The 15476-nt window shown below is 36.4% G+C and overlaps 3 protein-coding genes across 3 annotated transcripts in view; 2 read left to right on the top strand and 1 right to left on the bottom strand.

Moving 5' to 3' along the window:
* The first annotated feature begins 652 nt into the window (after positions 1-652).
* Positions 653-3055, top strand: naa20 (N-alpha-acetyltransferase 20, NatB catalytic subunit). Its single transcript, XM_079376405.1, has 6 exons — positions 653-726; positions 1090-1114; positions 1196-1286; positions 1654-1789; positions 1975-2120; positions 2921-3055. The coding sequence occupies exons 1-6, from the start codon at positions 674-676 to the stop codon at positions 3004-3006; spliced, it is 537 nt and encodes a 178-aa protein (XP_079232531.1). The 5' UTR covers positions 653-673; the 3' UTR covers positions 3007-3055.
* On the bottom strand, positions 2877-12225 carry crnkl1 (crooked neck pre-mRNA splicing factor 1). The gene is made up of 14 exons (XM_079376404.1): positions 12051-12225; positions 11738-11890; positions 9540-9631; positions 9310-9468; positions 9044-9210; positions 8455-8633; positions 8192-8362; positions 7741-7932; positions 6907-6966; positions 6580-6660; positions 5746-5985; positions 5360-5461; positions 5021-5269; positions 2877-4073 (listed from the first exon to the last, which is right to left on the bottom strand). The coding sequence occupies exons 1-14, from the start codon at positions 12096-12098 to the stop codon at positions 3696-3698; spliced, it is 2271 nt and encodes a 756-aa protein (XP_079232530.1). The 5' UTR covers positions 12099-12225; the 3' UTR covers positions 2877-3695.
* Positions 12226-12257: 32 nt separating this feature from the next.
* The window catches only part of cfap61 (cilia and flagella associated protein 61), a 34926-nt gene continuing 31707 nt past the window's right edge, over positions 12258-15476 (top strand). The window contains exons 1-7 of the mRNA XM_079374977.1: positions 12258-12368; positions 12579-12728; positions 13456-13606; positions 13695-13771; positions 14088-14155; positions 14253-14370; positions 15224-15356. Coding sequence (XP_079231103.1) covers positions 12586-12728; positions 13456-13606; positions 13695-13771; positions 14088-14155; positions 14253-14370; positions 15224-15356 — 690 coding nt within the window. The 5' untranslated portion in view covers positions 12258-12368; positions 12579-12585. The remainder of the gene's footprint in view (positions 12369-12578; positions 12729-13455; positions 13607-13694; positions 13772-14087; positions 14156-14252; positions 14371-15223; positions 15357-15476) is intronic.

Here is a 15476-nt window from a genome sequence, read left to right as displayed (position 1 = left end):
TTAATGTTAACAAACACAACTTGTGATTTTAATAATACTGAGATTAACATTAGCTAAGATTAATAAATGCTGTAGAAGTATTGTTCATTTTTAGTTCATGTTTACTAACGTTGTTAACTAATGAGACCCTGGAGCACAAAACCAGTCATTAGTGTCAATTTTTTTTTTTTATTGAGATTTATGCATCATCTGAAAGCTGAATAAATAATATTTCCATTGATGTATGGTTTATTAGGATCAGACAATATTTGGCTGAGATACAACTATTTGAAAATCTGGCATCTGAGGGTGCAAAAAAAATCAAAATATTGAGAAAATCACCTTTAAAGTTGTCCAAATGAAGTTCTTAGCAATGCATATTACCAACTAAAAATTATGTTTTGATATATTTACGGTAAGAAATTTACAAAATATCTTCATGGAACATGATCTTTACTTAATATCCTAATGATTTTTGGCATAAAAGAAAAATCAATCATTTTGACCCATGCAATGTATTTTTGTCTATTGCTACAAACATACCCCAGCGACTTAAGACTGCTTTTGTGTTAAATATTATTGGTTAAATAATTGTAATAAAAGTAAACGCCGGCAGATGTCGCTGTTTAAAAGAACAATGAAACGTCGCACGTGTGACGTAGAGGTCAGAGCGTCGTCCTGCACACACGAGAGAATGACAACATTACGAGCTTTCACGTGCGATGATCTGTTTAAATTCAACAACATGTGAGTAATAGTGATATAATAGCGTTGAGAACAATCATTACATAAAGAAAGTACTGTAACCGCACCATAATGTGCCTGAGTGATGATAATGCCATGGTCTTATTACAGTCAGCCAGCTTCACTGTTAACTCATAAATAATGCAGCATACTAACCATAATAAAGTTCTATGTTTTTGACCATGGTACTTTCTGGAAGTATGCTTATCCTTATTTACATGTTCTGAATCGGAGCTGTACCTGTATACTAAATGTTAATGATCATTCTATTAGTATTGTGTTATTCCACTGTAATGTTTTTATATGCTGCTCATCATTTGAGATTGTGATAATATTTACATTAATTTCTGTATTTTTATCCCACAGTAATCTGGACCCCTTGACAGAAACTGTATCCTTTCAAACACATCTCAAAATGTTAATCAGTCTTTAGTATTCATATACTTTTTTTTAACTTTCATTTGTTGTACAGTATGGAATTCCCTTCTATCTTCAGTATTTGGCTCACTGGCCGGAGTATTTCATAGTAGCAGAAGCTCCAGGCGGTGAACTGATGGGCTACAGTGAGTCAAATCCATCTCTTTCTGATCTTCATCACATTGTAATTGAGAGTAATAATTAATCACCTTTATGTTGCTCCAAATCCATATGACTTACTCTCTTCTGTGGAATATAGAAAGACATTTTACTTGTCAAATCTGACATGTTCCTGTGTTAAAAATGAATGCTACGCACCAGAATGTATCCAAAGGGCTCAATAATAGCAGGGACTGAAGATGTCATCTGAAAAGAAAAGTTGTTACATTTTGATGCAAGTAGAAAAACATGAATCATTAAGATTAGGAACATGTATTAAAACTGTAATTAGGATACATTTTGATTTCATGTACAGCGGTTAGACCAGAGTAATTCTAACCTGTCATCTTGTAGTCATGGGAAAGGCAGAGGGGTCCGTCGCGAGAGAGGAATGGCACGGGCACGTCACCGCTCTCTCTGTGGCCCCGGAGTTCAGACGGCTGGGTCTGGCTGCCAAACTCATGGAGATGTTAGAGGAGATCTCAGAAAGGTAGCTCTTTTTGTAATTTCCTTTAGACAAAAGCATTTGGTAAATAAATGCATGTGAAAATAAAAACAGTATAAACTGAAATCAGATTGGTTATAAGTAATAGCATGACATTAAATATTGGTATTTGCACAGTATCTGTGTATCCAGACTCGAAATGAGTTGTTCTGTGTTTCTCTTTCATTTAGGAAGGGCGGATTCTTTGTGGATCTCTTTGTGCGAGTTTCTAATCAAGTGGCTGTGAATATGTACAAACAGCTCGGCTACAGCGTGTACAGAACCGTTATAGAGTATTACTCGGCCAGTAACGGTGAACCTGACGAAGATGCTTATGGTGGGTTATTCACTTGTTTGATTATTACACTACTGTTCCAAAAAATTTGGGGTCGGTACAATTTTAATTTGAAAGAAACTGATTAGATTTCAAAGTTCAATTTCAAATAAAATGGTGTTATTTTGAACTTTCTATCCATCAAAGAATCCTGAAAATAAATGCATTATGGTTTACACAAAAATATTTTGAAGCAACTTTTTTCAACATTGATCATAATCACCATAAATGTTTCTTGAGCAGCGAATCAGCATATTATACTGATTTCTGAAGGATCATGTGATGCTGAAGCCTGGAGTAATGAAGCTGAAAATTCAGCTTTGATCACAAATAAATTACATTTTAAAATAGTCAATTAGAAAACAGTTGTTTTAAATTGCAATATTTCACAATATTACTGTATTATCTGATCAAATAAATGTAGCCTTGGTGAGCAAGAGACTTCTTACTGACCCCAAATGTTTGTACATCATATTCAGGTTATTATTGGTGTTTCTAAGGTGAGCATCAATAATATTGGTGCTCATATTTAAGGATAGGGCTTTTAAGATAACTTAATCTTAAATATTGAAATTATCGATAATGCATAACATGTCTTGAAACATTTGTGCCACTTGTTAACTTAACCCTGCAATCAGACTTACATTTTTCACCCGCAAACAATAAAATGGACAACAAAAATAGAGACTTTCAACATTACCAGTGCAGTAAAATCATCAGCATCACAGAAGACTTTTGCCAGCTAAACACACATTTCTTCAGAAAATGTACAAATTTTATTTTACTGTTCTTTCATTTGACAGATATGAGGAAAGCTTTATCCAGAGACACAGAGAAGAAATCCATAATCCCGCTTCCGCATCCAGTCCGGCCAGAAGATATCGAATAACACTAATATGTGGCTCTCTGAAATCCTCAACATTCACCTGGGAAAACAGACATTTGCTTTTTTTGATCACAATATTGATTTGAAATATCAGAGAGCCACTGATTTGAATGAATTGTTTTCTTTTGGGTTAATAAAGCTGAAAATAAAGGACTTTGAGACTGTAGTTACATGAAGTAAAAAGGTTAAAGCAAACACTGGGTGTATTTGTCTTTTTAAATAAAACACTCTTGTGAGAGTTGATAATTAATTAGCGTACTGGAGACAGTAATGGTCGGGGTCATCCTCTGACAGTTCTCTTATTTTCCCTGTAATATTGAAACCGCTGTCAAAATAAGACAGGGAACACTGTATGGACAAACAATTATAATAAACTTCTTCCTTAAATATGTCAAAACAGATCTCCATGCACAGCTTCGGTAAATGAATTCAAACACAGACTACTCTGCATTCTTACTCTATCAGAAAACATTGTTTTTGCTCAATCATCATTAATAACATGACAACGGTGCAAAGGTTTGAAATATGATTCCCTCAGATTCTTCAACTACAGTGTATGGGACGATCGGTTTGGGGATGCCATATTGAATAACAGTAAGTGATTTGGTTCACACCTTTATTTTGTTACAAAAGAAAAGAGACAGACAGAAAGAAAGAGAGACAGACGACGTGTTAAGTTGCACCACACCAGGTCAGTGATTTTCTGTGTCCGCTTTTGTTTCTTCAGTCTTGTCTTTGTCATCACCGTGGTCGCCACCATCACTCTCGTGGTCACTGCTGCTGCTGCTGCTGCCGCTCTCATCGTCATTGTCACGATCATCATACTCATTTTCAGGCTGTTCTCTTTGGGCTGCAGCTCCCTGCTCCTCTGGTTCTGGGCTCTCCTGTGTTTCCTTCCCTTGAGGAACCTGCTGTCCATCTTCTTCTTCCTGCTCTCTCTCATCCTCATCATCCTCATCCTGCTGCTGTTTCTTCCACATCTTGGCCATGGCCAGCAGTTTGAGGTTGGGCTGGTTTGCAGCGTCCTCAGGGAAGATGTAGTCATAATATTCTTCCCAACCTGCATCCGACTGATAAAGACAATGTGTTAGGGGCGACTAGTTGATAGGGGTGTGAATCTTTGAATCGATCCAATTAATGATTCAATCCCAATTAAAAAGTATTCGATTCTCATCGAGACTTGATTAGAGCTCAATTAATGACTCAGTATTTTAAAGTGCGTTAATAGGATTATGTAAATGCTTCTCCTGTCTTTGGTAAGAAAAGGAAGAACTGCTTAAGATTGTTTATTCCAAGCAAATATTACATTTTTAATAAAAAAAAATAAAAAAAATTGAAAATAATTTTAAATGTGTCGGCAGCTTTATAAATAGTTTGTGTGTGCATACAAGTAATATAATTGAATGTTTATGTATTTTAAAATATTGAATGATACGTTACTAAATCTTGATTCATTCTTGACCAAATCAAACGATTCCCATGTTATAAGATAGGATTTGCATGCAAGTAATTTAATATTTAGACATTTTTAAACATTCACTTCAAAATAATGACTGATTTGATTTTTAGCATTTTATGTTGATTCTTGACCGAAACAAACATTTCACAATCGCAAAATCTGTTTCAAGGCTGATGCATATGCATCAGAAGAATTTATAATTGATATAGTGAGAAAACCAGTCAAAATGTCTCCAATAATTTGCACATGCAAGTAATTAAATGGTTGTAATTTTTTTTTTATATACTCAATGATACTTTACAAATCTCGATTCATTTCATTTTTCGAATTGATATAGATTCTTGACTGAAACTATTTACATTTCAAATCTTCACGTCTGAAGATTAAAGCACAGCATCGGCAGGATTTCAAAGTGTCACTATGATGTCAAAAATTTGTGCATGCAAGTACTTTAATTTAATTTTCAATATTTATGATGACCCAATGTAAGAAAAAAACCTACAACCACAATCTCAGAACAATCTAGCCAACAGGACACAAGAAGGCATAAACTCTCACCCCGTCCTCTGCTGTGATCTTCCTCCTCTTCTTCACCTTCTCCGGCAGGAGTTTCTGGACTCTCTCCTTGTTGGCGAACGATCCAAACTCGTCCTCAAAGTCTCTCCAGGACTCCAGGAGCATCAGACGTTCCTCCTTCTCCTCACAGCCCTGCATACTCTTATTGGCCTCCTCGTATGTCTGTCTGCATCGCTGTATGCGGTCGTCACTGTCGATGGACAGCTCAAACTGGCCATAGCTGATCCAGACCTACAATACAACCAGATTGGAAACAAATGCATCATTAGGATCATTCATTTAGGATGAGCATGTTGTGTTGCCTTCATTCTGATGGCTTACTTTGACATGTTGAGTACGCTGTAACAGTCTCTTATAAAGTCCTCGTGTGTTGTCGTATTCTTCTTGCTCGATCTCAAAGTCGATGTATGACTTCCACAGCACCTGATGTAAACAATATAATGGAGAAACAGTTAAGAATTACCTTTAACCTTTTAAAGCCTGGCATGAAACTACAGTCTGACATGTTTGTCGAAATGAAAATTTAAAATTTGAAAATTTAAAAGTTAACAAGTGCTTTTTAAGTATCATATTTTAAACATCAGGCATACACATACATTTACATACAAACTTACGGCTCATATAGTATGACACAGTGAGAATATGGAGGGAAAAAAAACTTGGAAGGAACCAATAACTGTTAAGAGAGAGAAATGTGAAGTTCTGACCTCTGGCATGTCGAGTCGCGGTTGTCCAATGGCCAGTTCAAATATTGCTCTGGCCCGTTCTGTGTCTCCCAGGATGGTCTCCAGCTCGGAAAACTTGATCCAGGTGGTGCAGTTTTCTGGACTGAACTCCAGATACTTCTCATAGAGCTTCCTGCAGCGGTCAAACTCTCTCAGCTGTAGCTCCAGCTCGATGTAGCCTTTGAACAGTTTGTTTTTGGGACACTTTCCGATGGCTGTGCCCTGACAGGGGAGAGGTCAGGTCAAACTCTGCGCTGTATAGGAAGTACACTAAAAGCGTGGGGTCATTTTTTTGTTTGTTTTTGAAAGAAGTCTCCTATGTCCCCAAGGCTGCATTTATTTAATCAAAAATATAGTACAAACAGTAATATTGTAACAATAATTATTAGTATTTCACTGTTTTCTGTAAATATATTTTAAAATGTATTCCTGTGATCAAAGCTGAATTTTCAGTATCATTGCTCCAGTCTTCAGAGTCACATAAACCTTCAGAAAACATTGTAATATGCTGATTTGCTGCCCATGAAACATTTCTGATTATTATCAATGTTGAAAACAGTTGTGCGGTTTCATATTTTTGAGGAAGCCGTGATTTTTTTCCAGGAATATTTTATTGATAGGAAGTTCAAAAGAACAGCATTAATTTGAAATAGAAATCTTTTGCAACATTATGTCTTTACTGTCACTTTTGATCAATTTAATGCATCCTTGTTAAATAAATGTATTAATTTCTTTAAAAGAAAAAATCTTACTAATCCCAAACTTTTGAACAGTAGTCTAAAAGTACATAAATCTGTTTTAGAGTGAAACACTTACCAGGCCTCGTCTGGCATTCTGGAGGTTTTTTTGTCGGATTTCAAATTGTCCGTATAAGAGCCAAATCTTGGCAAATGTAAACTGAGTATACAAAAAGTATAGGCTATAGTTAGAAAACAATTCATAAAAATTAAGCTTAGAATAGAAATGTTACCTTCATAGGATTTCACAGTTAAAATACAGTGCTAAACACAACATTTTCTATTTTCAGCTGTTAAAATTGTTGCAAACTGTACAAAAGGGTACAGAAATAACATTTTAAGGACTGGTTGACAAGAGACAAGTGTAAATAGTGTTTTTAACCACCATTAAGACTGATAGTTTTACCTTTTTGTGTGGTATAAGCTCCAGACACGCTTGATACACCTGCCTCGTTCTCTCAGGGTCCTAAACAAACCAGAAAAAATGCATAACATCAAACTCTGACTCTAAAGGCCTTTCCACACTGATGCGATGCGAAAAAGCGAGGCGAAACACCGACAAACAGTGCTTTCACACTGAGCGCGAAACGAATGTTCGCCTTCTGCTAATTCACGCCTGCACGCTAGGTGGCGCCGACCAACAATGCACTTCATATGGATTTAACATCTAAATTAAGATAAACAAAGTTTGGTTCTACACCAGAAACACAAGCTATCTATAATGCTTACAAGCATAGGCTACATCCTAAAATATAATTAGAAGTACAATTAGCATCGAGCTACACTTGAAAATGTATGTTATGTATTTGCTTACTCACTTTAAACCATCTTCGAGTGCTTGTAATAACTTCTGATTGTGTATATACATATGATAATAACTCTTCTTCTATGTTTTACACTGGTCTTCAAAACAGCGCCACCCTTCTCACCCTTTTGCGCAACAGCAGCTGCTCCGGTCACGTGATCCTAGCTCAAATCTTATTGGACGGCCCGTGTTTTCGCTTTGTGAAACTGAAGAGATTCGTCGGATTGGACAGAAAAAAAAACATTCGCATTTTCGGTGCGCGAATGTTCGCGGTCTATGTGGAAGCATCCATAGGAAGCTGTTGTTTTATTCCGAAATTCGTTTCGCTTTTTCACGCTCAGTGTGGAAAAGCCTTAAATGTGTAAATGTAATTCCAGTTTTACTGAGAGATGCAAATGAATGCTGAATACATCAGCTCACTGCCATCTATCATACCTTGACCTCCAGCTCCTCATAGAGAGCGTAGTTAATCCACAGGTAGATGTAGCGTCTCCAGTGTCTCTTCTCTTGGATGGGGGGTATGTTAGCTATGGCTCTCTCGTACACTTCTCTAACCGTGTCCGCATTGGCGTCACTCTCCACCAGCCGCAGGTAATCAAACCAGGCATCGTAGTTGTGTGGGTTTGCCTATACAGCAGAAAATTATGTAAATAAGTGTGTAAATATGTGATATATATATAAATTAGTAATGTAGATATTTTAATATAAAATATTAATATATTTAAAAAATGTAATGTATATAAACACAATATGAATATAAAAATGATAATAGTAACAAAACATTTTGTTGAATAATAATAAACATGAAATTTCAGGGTATTTGGACATTCACTTAAAATTTGAATCTTGAAGTTTATATTAATACTTATAAGCATGCTTTACTCACCTTGACTTCCTCTTCATACTGAAACCTCCTTTTGTTGACGATCACATCCTCGATTCCTCTCCTGTCTCCAAACCGCTTCTCAAACACAGTGTAGTTCTTAAAAAGCTCCTGGGCCTGTTGCTTGGGGATTCGGTCCAAAGCATATTTATAGATGATGCGAACTCTCTCAAACTAAAAGACACAAAGCGAACGGTCAGGTCTGAACAGGAAAACACCAGAAGGCTCTCGGGTTTACTGGATGAGATGAACACAGGACATCATACCTCTTTCTGCTTCTCCTCGAATCTGGCAAAAGCCACATAGAGGCTCTCACTGATATGCTCCTCACCAAAAAACTCCACGGCTCTCTCGAACACCTTCCTCGACCGAGCGATATAACCGTGCTTCTCTTCGAAGTGAGCGTACTTGATCCAGTTCTTCACTTCAGGATGGACCATCACGAGTGCTTTACTGTTAAGGATAACAACTCAATTTTTTACGCAAGTCATCCATTCTAAAATGAAACGTCCAAGTCCAATTCATTTGTAGGGCACGTTTCACAATACACATTATTTCAAAATAAGCTTTATAGAAATTCATGTTAATGTTTATAATATCTTCATGCTTTATGCATTTAGCAATGTCTCAGTGTATATCGCCCTGTGCAAGTACACCGTATATACACAGATGAAGTTGGACATACATACTGTATCTATCCAACTTTATATTAAGAGTTAGGTGATAATATAGTTTCATTTTGCAATGAAATCAATAAGGCAGCTGAGATTAGCTATACAGTATACATCGCTTTATATGAGTGTACTGTATGTATCCGGATACTGCTGATGAAACAGGCTATTTACGAAAGGATATAGTTCTCATAGATGCTGCGGGACTTGTCCACTTCCTTATAGCGCAGCTCAAAGTTGATGTACGAATGCCAGGCCTGTTCCTCCGGCTCCCACTCCATCCAGCGCTCAAACACCTGCCTGCAGCCGGCAACGTTTCCCAGCATCTCCTCCATATAGGTGTACTTGTACCTGGTGCACAAACATATGAATAAGAAAATTAATCAGGAAAAAAATATATATATAGTATCTTTGTCTGAATGTCTGTATGATCACGAGGAGGAAGCATACCAGAACTGATTGACACGGGGCAGGATGGTGATGGCTCGGTCCCAGATGTTGCGAGCGTGATTCACCTGCCGGTTCTTCATCTCCATCTCTGCATACTTCAGCCACAGTGCGATGTTGCGGTGATCCACGTCGAGCGCTCGCTCGTAGATAGAGCGAGCTCTGAAGGCAATAAAAAGAGTTACAGAAATCACCTCCAGTCTACGATTCAGTCATTGGACACTGAAACTCACCTCTGGACCTCCTTCAGGCTCTCCTCCCATTGTGCGTACTTGATCCAGTTACTGATGACAGTTCTGTTCTTCCTGATGTTGTCTTCAAACCCCTGTATTGAGAGAAAAACGTTGGATGTGTTTAGATATGTACCATAGCAATGCAATTTTAGAGCACGGACCATGGCAAATTCATGTTTTTCTATATGATAATACCATGTTTTCTGGAGTTGCACCACGGTAGCGTCATGTTTTAAAGCAGGAACACTGTTAATACTATACCTTTGGGTCAGATACCATGAAAATGCAATGTTTTCTGGACAAGCACTATGGTAATTCCATATATATTATATTGCCAAGTACCATGGCAATATAATATATTTAAAGCATGTACTATGGCAATGCAATATTTTATGATGTGCCTTGGTAATACTACTATGATTTTGTGGAACATAACATGACAATAGTAATACCATGTTTACTGGACATGTGTTATGGTAATACCATGTTTTACCTATGGTAACAAAATGTTTTTATAGCATATGGTAATGCCATGTTTCATGGCACTGTAATAATATATTTTTTGGGGAACATACAACAACACTATGTTTTCTGGACATGCACTATGGTAATGTCATGTTTTCTGGAGATGGAGATTATTCACAACTATTTGAAAATCTGAAATCTGAGGATGCAAAAAAATCAAAATGTTGAGAAAATTGCCTTGAAAAGTTGTCCAAATGAAGTTCTTAGCAATGCATATTACTAATCAAAAAGTAAGTTTTGATATATTTACAGTAAGAAATTTACAAGATATCTTCATGGAACACTTTACTTAATATGCTAATGATTTTTGGCATAAAAGAAAAATCAATAATTTTGAGCCATACAATATATTTGGGCTATTGCTACAAATATACTCCAGCGACTTAAGACTGGTTTTGTGGTCCAGGGTCACATATTACCATGGTAACATAATATTTTTAAGCCTGTACCAGGGCAATACCATGTTTTATCCTGGCCAAATTGCCACCACAGGCCCTTGTCAATCATGGCCTCCTAATAATCCCCATCCACTTGATTGGCTCTATGACTCTCTCTCCTCTCCACCTGTAGCTGGTGTGTGGTGAGCACACTGTACTGTGGCTGCACACTGGTGGTGGTTAAGAAGAGACCCCCCACATGATTGTAAAGCACTTTGGGTGTACAGCAATACACAATAAAACGCCATATAAATGCATCATTCCTTCATTTATGGCATGTCTATTTGTAATACTATGCTTTTGGGGGCACATACCATGACAATATCGTACTCTCTCGTCTTTTACTATAGTAATACCATGTCTTTTGGGGCATATACCATGACAATACCAACTTTAATGGACATATGCTATGGTAGTGCATATTCAAAAAACATGGAGATGCATGTTTTTAAAGCATGAACTATGTACATATACACTACATTTTTATGGCACGTACCATGATAATATTGAATTTGTTCCATAACTCATGACCTTTTGCTACACTGACACCGATATTAATTCGAATTAAATTAACACTGAACTAAGCTGAATTGAATATCGGCACTATTGTCTTTAGAATTTGTTTCATAACTGATTGCATTGCATTCTATTCTTTAAAAAACTTGCCCCTTTTAGACTTGCACTCTATTCATTTACTAACTTAAAAAACCCTAACACTAGCTTCTCCATTCTTTTTGTATTCTATCAATTTGTTTTCTTTTATTTATTATACAATTAACAAAAAGCAAAAAAGACCTCTAACCCTAGCTTGCTCTATTCTTTTTCTCTTCTATCAGTTTTCTTTTTATTTAGTACATTAAAAAAAACCTTGCTGCTGTACTGCATTAGGCTAACTGAGACTTGCATATGATTGCGTCCATTGTCCTCATTTGTAAGTCACTTTAGATAAAAGCTTCTGCTAAATGACTAAATGTAAATGTAATGATTGACATTTTCCAGTTTATTAATGTGAAGCTGCTTTAAAACAATCTGTGTTGTATAAAGCACTATATAAATAAATGTGCAACTTGACAATACCATGTTTTCTGTACATGTACTGTGGTAATACAGTGTTTTCTAGACATTATGGAAACACCATGGTAAGTAACCACGGCATGCATCAAAGTAGCATGGTGCTACCATTATGCATTTTGCCAAATATGTCGTGGTCATGTACAGAACATATAGCACTCATACCTTCCTCTTCTTGAGTTTATAGTCGTTGAGCTCTTCTGCATCAGTGATCTTCTGTTTGGGTGGAGGAGGCAGCAGCTCTAGCTCTCTCTCCTTCGCCTCTCTGAGCAGCTGCTCTGCGGTGATCTGCACCTCCGCTGGGGCTTTATTCTTCACCTGAACACATAACACAATATAAATACAAGCAAAAACAACTCAATTAACTACATCCATAACTATTGTATAATAGCTGTTTGCAGTAAAACACAACCGCTTCACGTTGTTTACATGCTAATGCTAATGCTAACTCACTAAACATTATTTTTTTTTTTTTTACCTTCGCCACTTTCGGGATTCTCTGTTTACCCGCCGCGGTGGACGCCATGATTACTGCGCTCCTGTCACTTTATTATAAGGCAACTTGGCGTATTTCTTTAGGGTTTTTAACTCTGATAAGCCGCCAAAACTTTAGCGACGTTTCGATGCCGTGCGTCGCGCGTCGCGTTTGACGTGACGCGCGGTAACCTTTGACTCAAGTTACGTCACGGAGCCCCGTCACCATGGTTACAGAACGCTCGCTAACGGTTAGCGGTAACTTCAGATGAACGTTTAAGTGAAATATACTTCTTTAAAAACAAGTATTCTCAAACGAAAGGTCTGTTTTATAGTACTTTTATATTGTATTTTTCTTAAATGTAAATGAACGAACATTGTTCGAAGCTGAAATTAAAGATATGTTATTGTTTAGCAATTCTATGTGTGCGTCTAAAACGTGAAAAATTAAAACACATGGCAAATCTTTACAGCTATAGCACAATTTATGTCTGTATCTAATCATATTTGTATATTTTCTTAATTGTGTTAGATTTGCAATGAGCAGCATCACCTCCTCCGCTGGTAAAGCTGAAAGTGTGACTGTGAGGAGAACTGAATGGTCCGATGCTGAAGAGATCAATAATCTGATCAGTCCTGCAGCTGTTGCTGTGTTTGGGAGAATCAATGTCATTCATCTACTGTAAGTTATGAAAATTATTATGCCAAAAATTCATTAAATAAATTATGCACATTTTATAATTACATTTTAATTACTGTAATGCCAAAATAAATACAGGTATATTTAACTGTATATTTTATTTTTAATTAGATAAATATACATATTAATACAATTTTAATTACTTTAATATAGAAGTCATTTTAAATATTTCAATTAAAATATTTATTTACATTTTTAATATTTAAATGTATTTATATATATATATATATATATATATATATGCTTTCATTTGAAAATGTGAAAATTCTCATGAACATAATGTCACAATACATGTTACACTGATTGGCTTCATCACTCTGTCTCCTCTCCACCAGTAAGCTGGTGTGTGGTGGGCGTTCTGGCGCACTATGGCTGCCGTCGCATCATCCAGGTGGATGCTGCACATTGGTGGTGGACGAGGAGACACCACCCCTCATAATGTAGAGCGCTTTGAGTGCTTAGAGAAGCAGAAAAGCGCTATATAAATGTAATGAATTATTATGTAAATTATTTATATATTTTGTTTGTTTGTTTGTTTTTTTGTAAGACTAACTAAGGGAAAAGCTGTCAAAAGCCTAGATGGTACAAAAGTGTATCTTTTGAAAAGTGACAGCTTTTTTTACCTTTGTTTTCGGGGAGAAATAGCTTTTTGCTTAGTCTAGTTTGATTGACAGTTATAAAAGGATTTTTTTTCTATTTCTCATTGCAGTGAGAAAGCAAATTTAGCCGTGACCCTGAGCGCCGCTACGAATGAAGTTTTGGCCCATGCATCCTTCTCAGATCACCCCATTGAAGAGCTGGTGGATCAGGCATGCTGGAAGAATTTACTTCAGAATCACATCAATGGCGAGAAATTCACTGTAGGCAAAGCAAATAAACCACGATGTCCATTAATATTTAACATATCCATTTTACAGCCCCTTGACAGACTGTTTGTCTTTCCTCCAGCCCATGAACACTCTCTTCCTGCGTTTATTTGTGGCTCAGCCTGGCTTCTCCATAGGGGGCACTAAAGAGATAATGAGGTAAAGGAGACTGCTTTGTATTTTCTTTTATCAGTGTGAACATGAAAAGGTGAATCTAAAAAAAAAAACATTTTTTCTTTGGTTTTGAGGTGAAATGTGACCTGGATGTGTTCTTGGCAGGTTTTGTGAGGCCAAAGAATGCAGAGTCTGTTCACTGGTTTATATATAATTTAATAAAACAAGATTTGTCTGTTGTTATTTGGTTAGGGTGGATATGAATCTTGTTTTGTATCGACTGTATAGCAATGCCTTCCTGTATCCATTCAATCAAATTTAATGATCAAAGGTTTTTATTTCCTTCCGATGCAAATTCTAGAGCAGTTTTCAATGCCGTTGTGGAGCTGGAATACATCTGCCTTCTGACTCCCTACAGAGGCTCACTTGGTAGGAAATAAATGAGTATAATATTACTTTGATCTTTTTTGTGTGCTGGCATTGACAGTAACATTAAAACATTATTCTGTCATTCTCTTCATATCAGAAGCAGCACTGGAGACGATCTTTGAACCCGTGATGCCTGTTAAGGAGGAGTTTCAGCATTCGGCCTACGTTTGTCATCGACACAATTACTGCCCTCGACTTCACATCCGCAGAGCCAGGTTTGTAAACCTCTCATTTGCTTATGGACGGGTGAATCGCATGAAAACTGACAAGTGCATGGCTGGGGCATATTTGACTGTATTGTGACATTATGTTCATGAGAATTAAGCACATTTTCTAAATATACATTTGCAATACATTACTGTAAAGCAAAAATATATTTTGTTATATATTGTTCAAATAGTACTATACATATTAATTAGATTAATTTGACTGTAATTATTTTAATATAGAAGCCATTTATTCAGATTCGACATTGAAACGATTAAAATGCTTCAAAGCCTTAAAGTCATTCAAATACTGTATGAGTAATAGGAAATATATGTACTGTATATATATATATATATATTTCAATTGCAAAGTATTCGCATATTATGGTAGTATTAGTTGTACTACCTTTAATTTATGCTGATTTTAATGTAAAATTGTTCATTTTTACTGTTTATACTTGTCTTGCAATAATGATAACGTTAATGAGAATCATCAATGAGAAAGATAAATTACTGTAATGGGCATAAAATATGCTTAATTTTAATAAAAAAAAAAGAATTAAAAGAATTTAAACTGAAGAAATCTAAAATAGGTTTCCTTTTCTCTATGCAAAATATAATTTCTTATTTTTCTCTTGTATTTTGGGTGAAATGTGTCATAGCCATGTTTCTGTGAAATTCACTCATTTGTTTCAATCAAATTGACTCCTTCAGACAGTCGTGCAGTTTCATCTAGTGTAAAGCCGATCATAATCCATGTCTAGACTGTTTTTGTCCTGCTGTACACAATTTATATCAATACAGGGCATGTGCAGCACAATGATGTATTAAAATCCTGGTGCAATAACTTTATATTCCCCAGAGTGGAAGATCACGATGACCTCATACACATATTTGCAGAGCAGATCACGCCACTGGTGGAGTCCCACGGGCCGTACTTCCTGTCTGAGCTCATCGAGGCTCAAGATGAGGAGAACCATGCAGCTGTCTGTGAAGTTAGTCAGGTTTTGTTTACAATTGAGAGATTAAAAATGAATGTGGATAATAAAGCTCAGAACATTGTGGGGCACCTCTTTAAATACACTGCCCTGCATCATATTTGAGAAATGATATTC

This window comes from Barbus barbus (assembly GCF_936440315.1).
Source record: "Barbus barbus genome assembly, chromosome: 24".
In the NCBI taxonomy this organism is placed as follows: domain Eukaryota; kingdom Metazoa; phylum Chordata; class Actinopteri; order Cypriniformes; family Cyprinidae; genus Barbus; species Barbus barbus.
This window is presented reverse-complemented; position numbering and strand designations above follow the sequence as displayed.

Coding starts and splice junctions, on each gene's coding strand:
- naa20 (XM_079376405.1), top strand. CDS start 674: ATGACAACATTACGAGCTTTCACGTGCGATGATCTGTTTAAATTCAAC. Junction 1,115..1,195: donor TGGACCCCTTGACAGAAACT/GTATCCTTTCAA, acceptor TTTGTTGTACAG/TATGGAATTCCCTTCTATCT. Junction 1,287..1,653: donor CGGTGAACTGATGGGCTACA/GTGAGTCAAATC, acceptor GTCATCTTGTAG/TCATGGGAAAGGCAGAGGGG.
- crnkl1 (XM_079376404.1), bottom strand. CDS start 12,098: ATGGCGTCCACCGCGGCGGGTAAACAGAGAATCCCGAAAGTGGCGAAG. Junction 8,363..8,454: donor TCGAGGAGAAGCAGAAAGAG/GTATGATGTCCT, acceptor TGTGTCTTTTAG/TTTGAGAGAGTTCGCATCAT. Junction 5,462..5,745: donor CGCGACTCGACATGCCAGAG/GTCAGAACTTCA, acceptor TGTTTACATCAG/GTGCTGTGGAAGTCATACAT.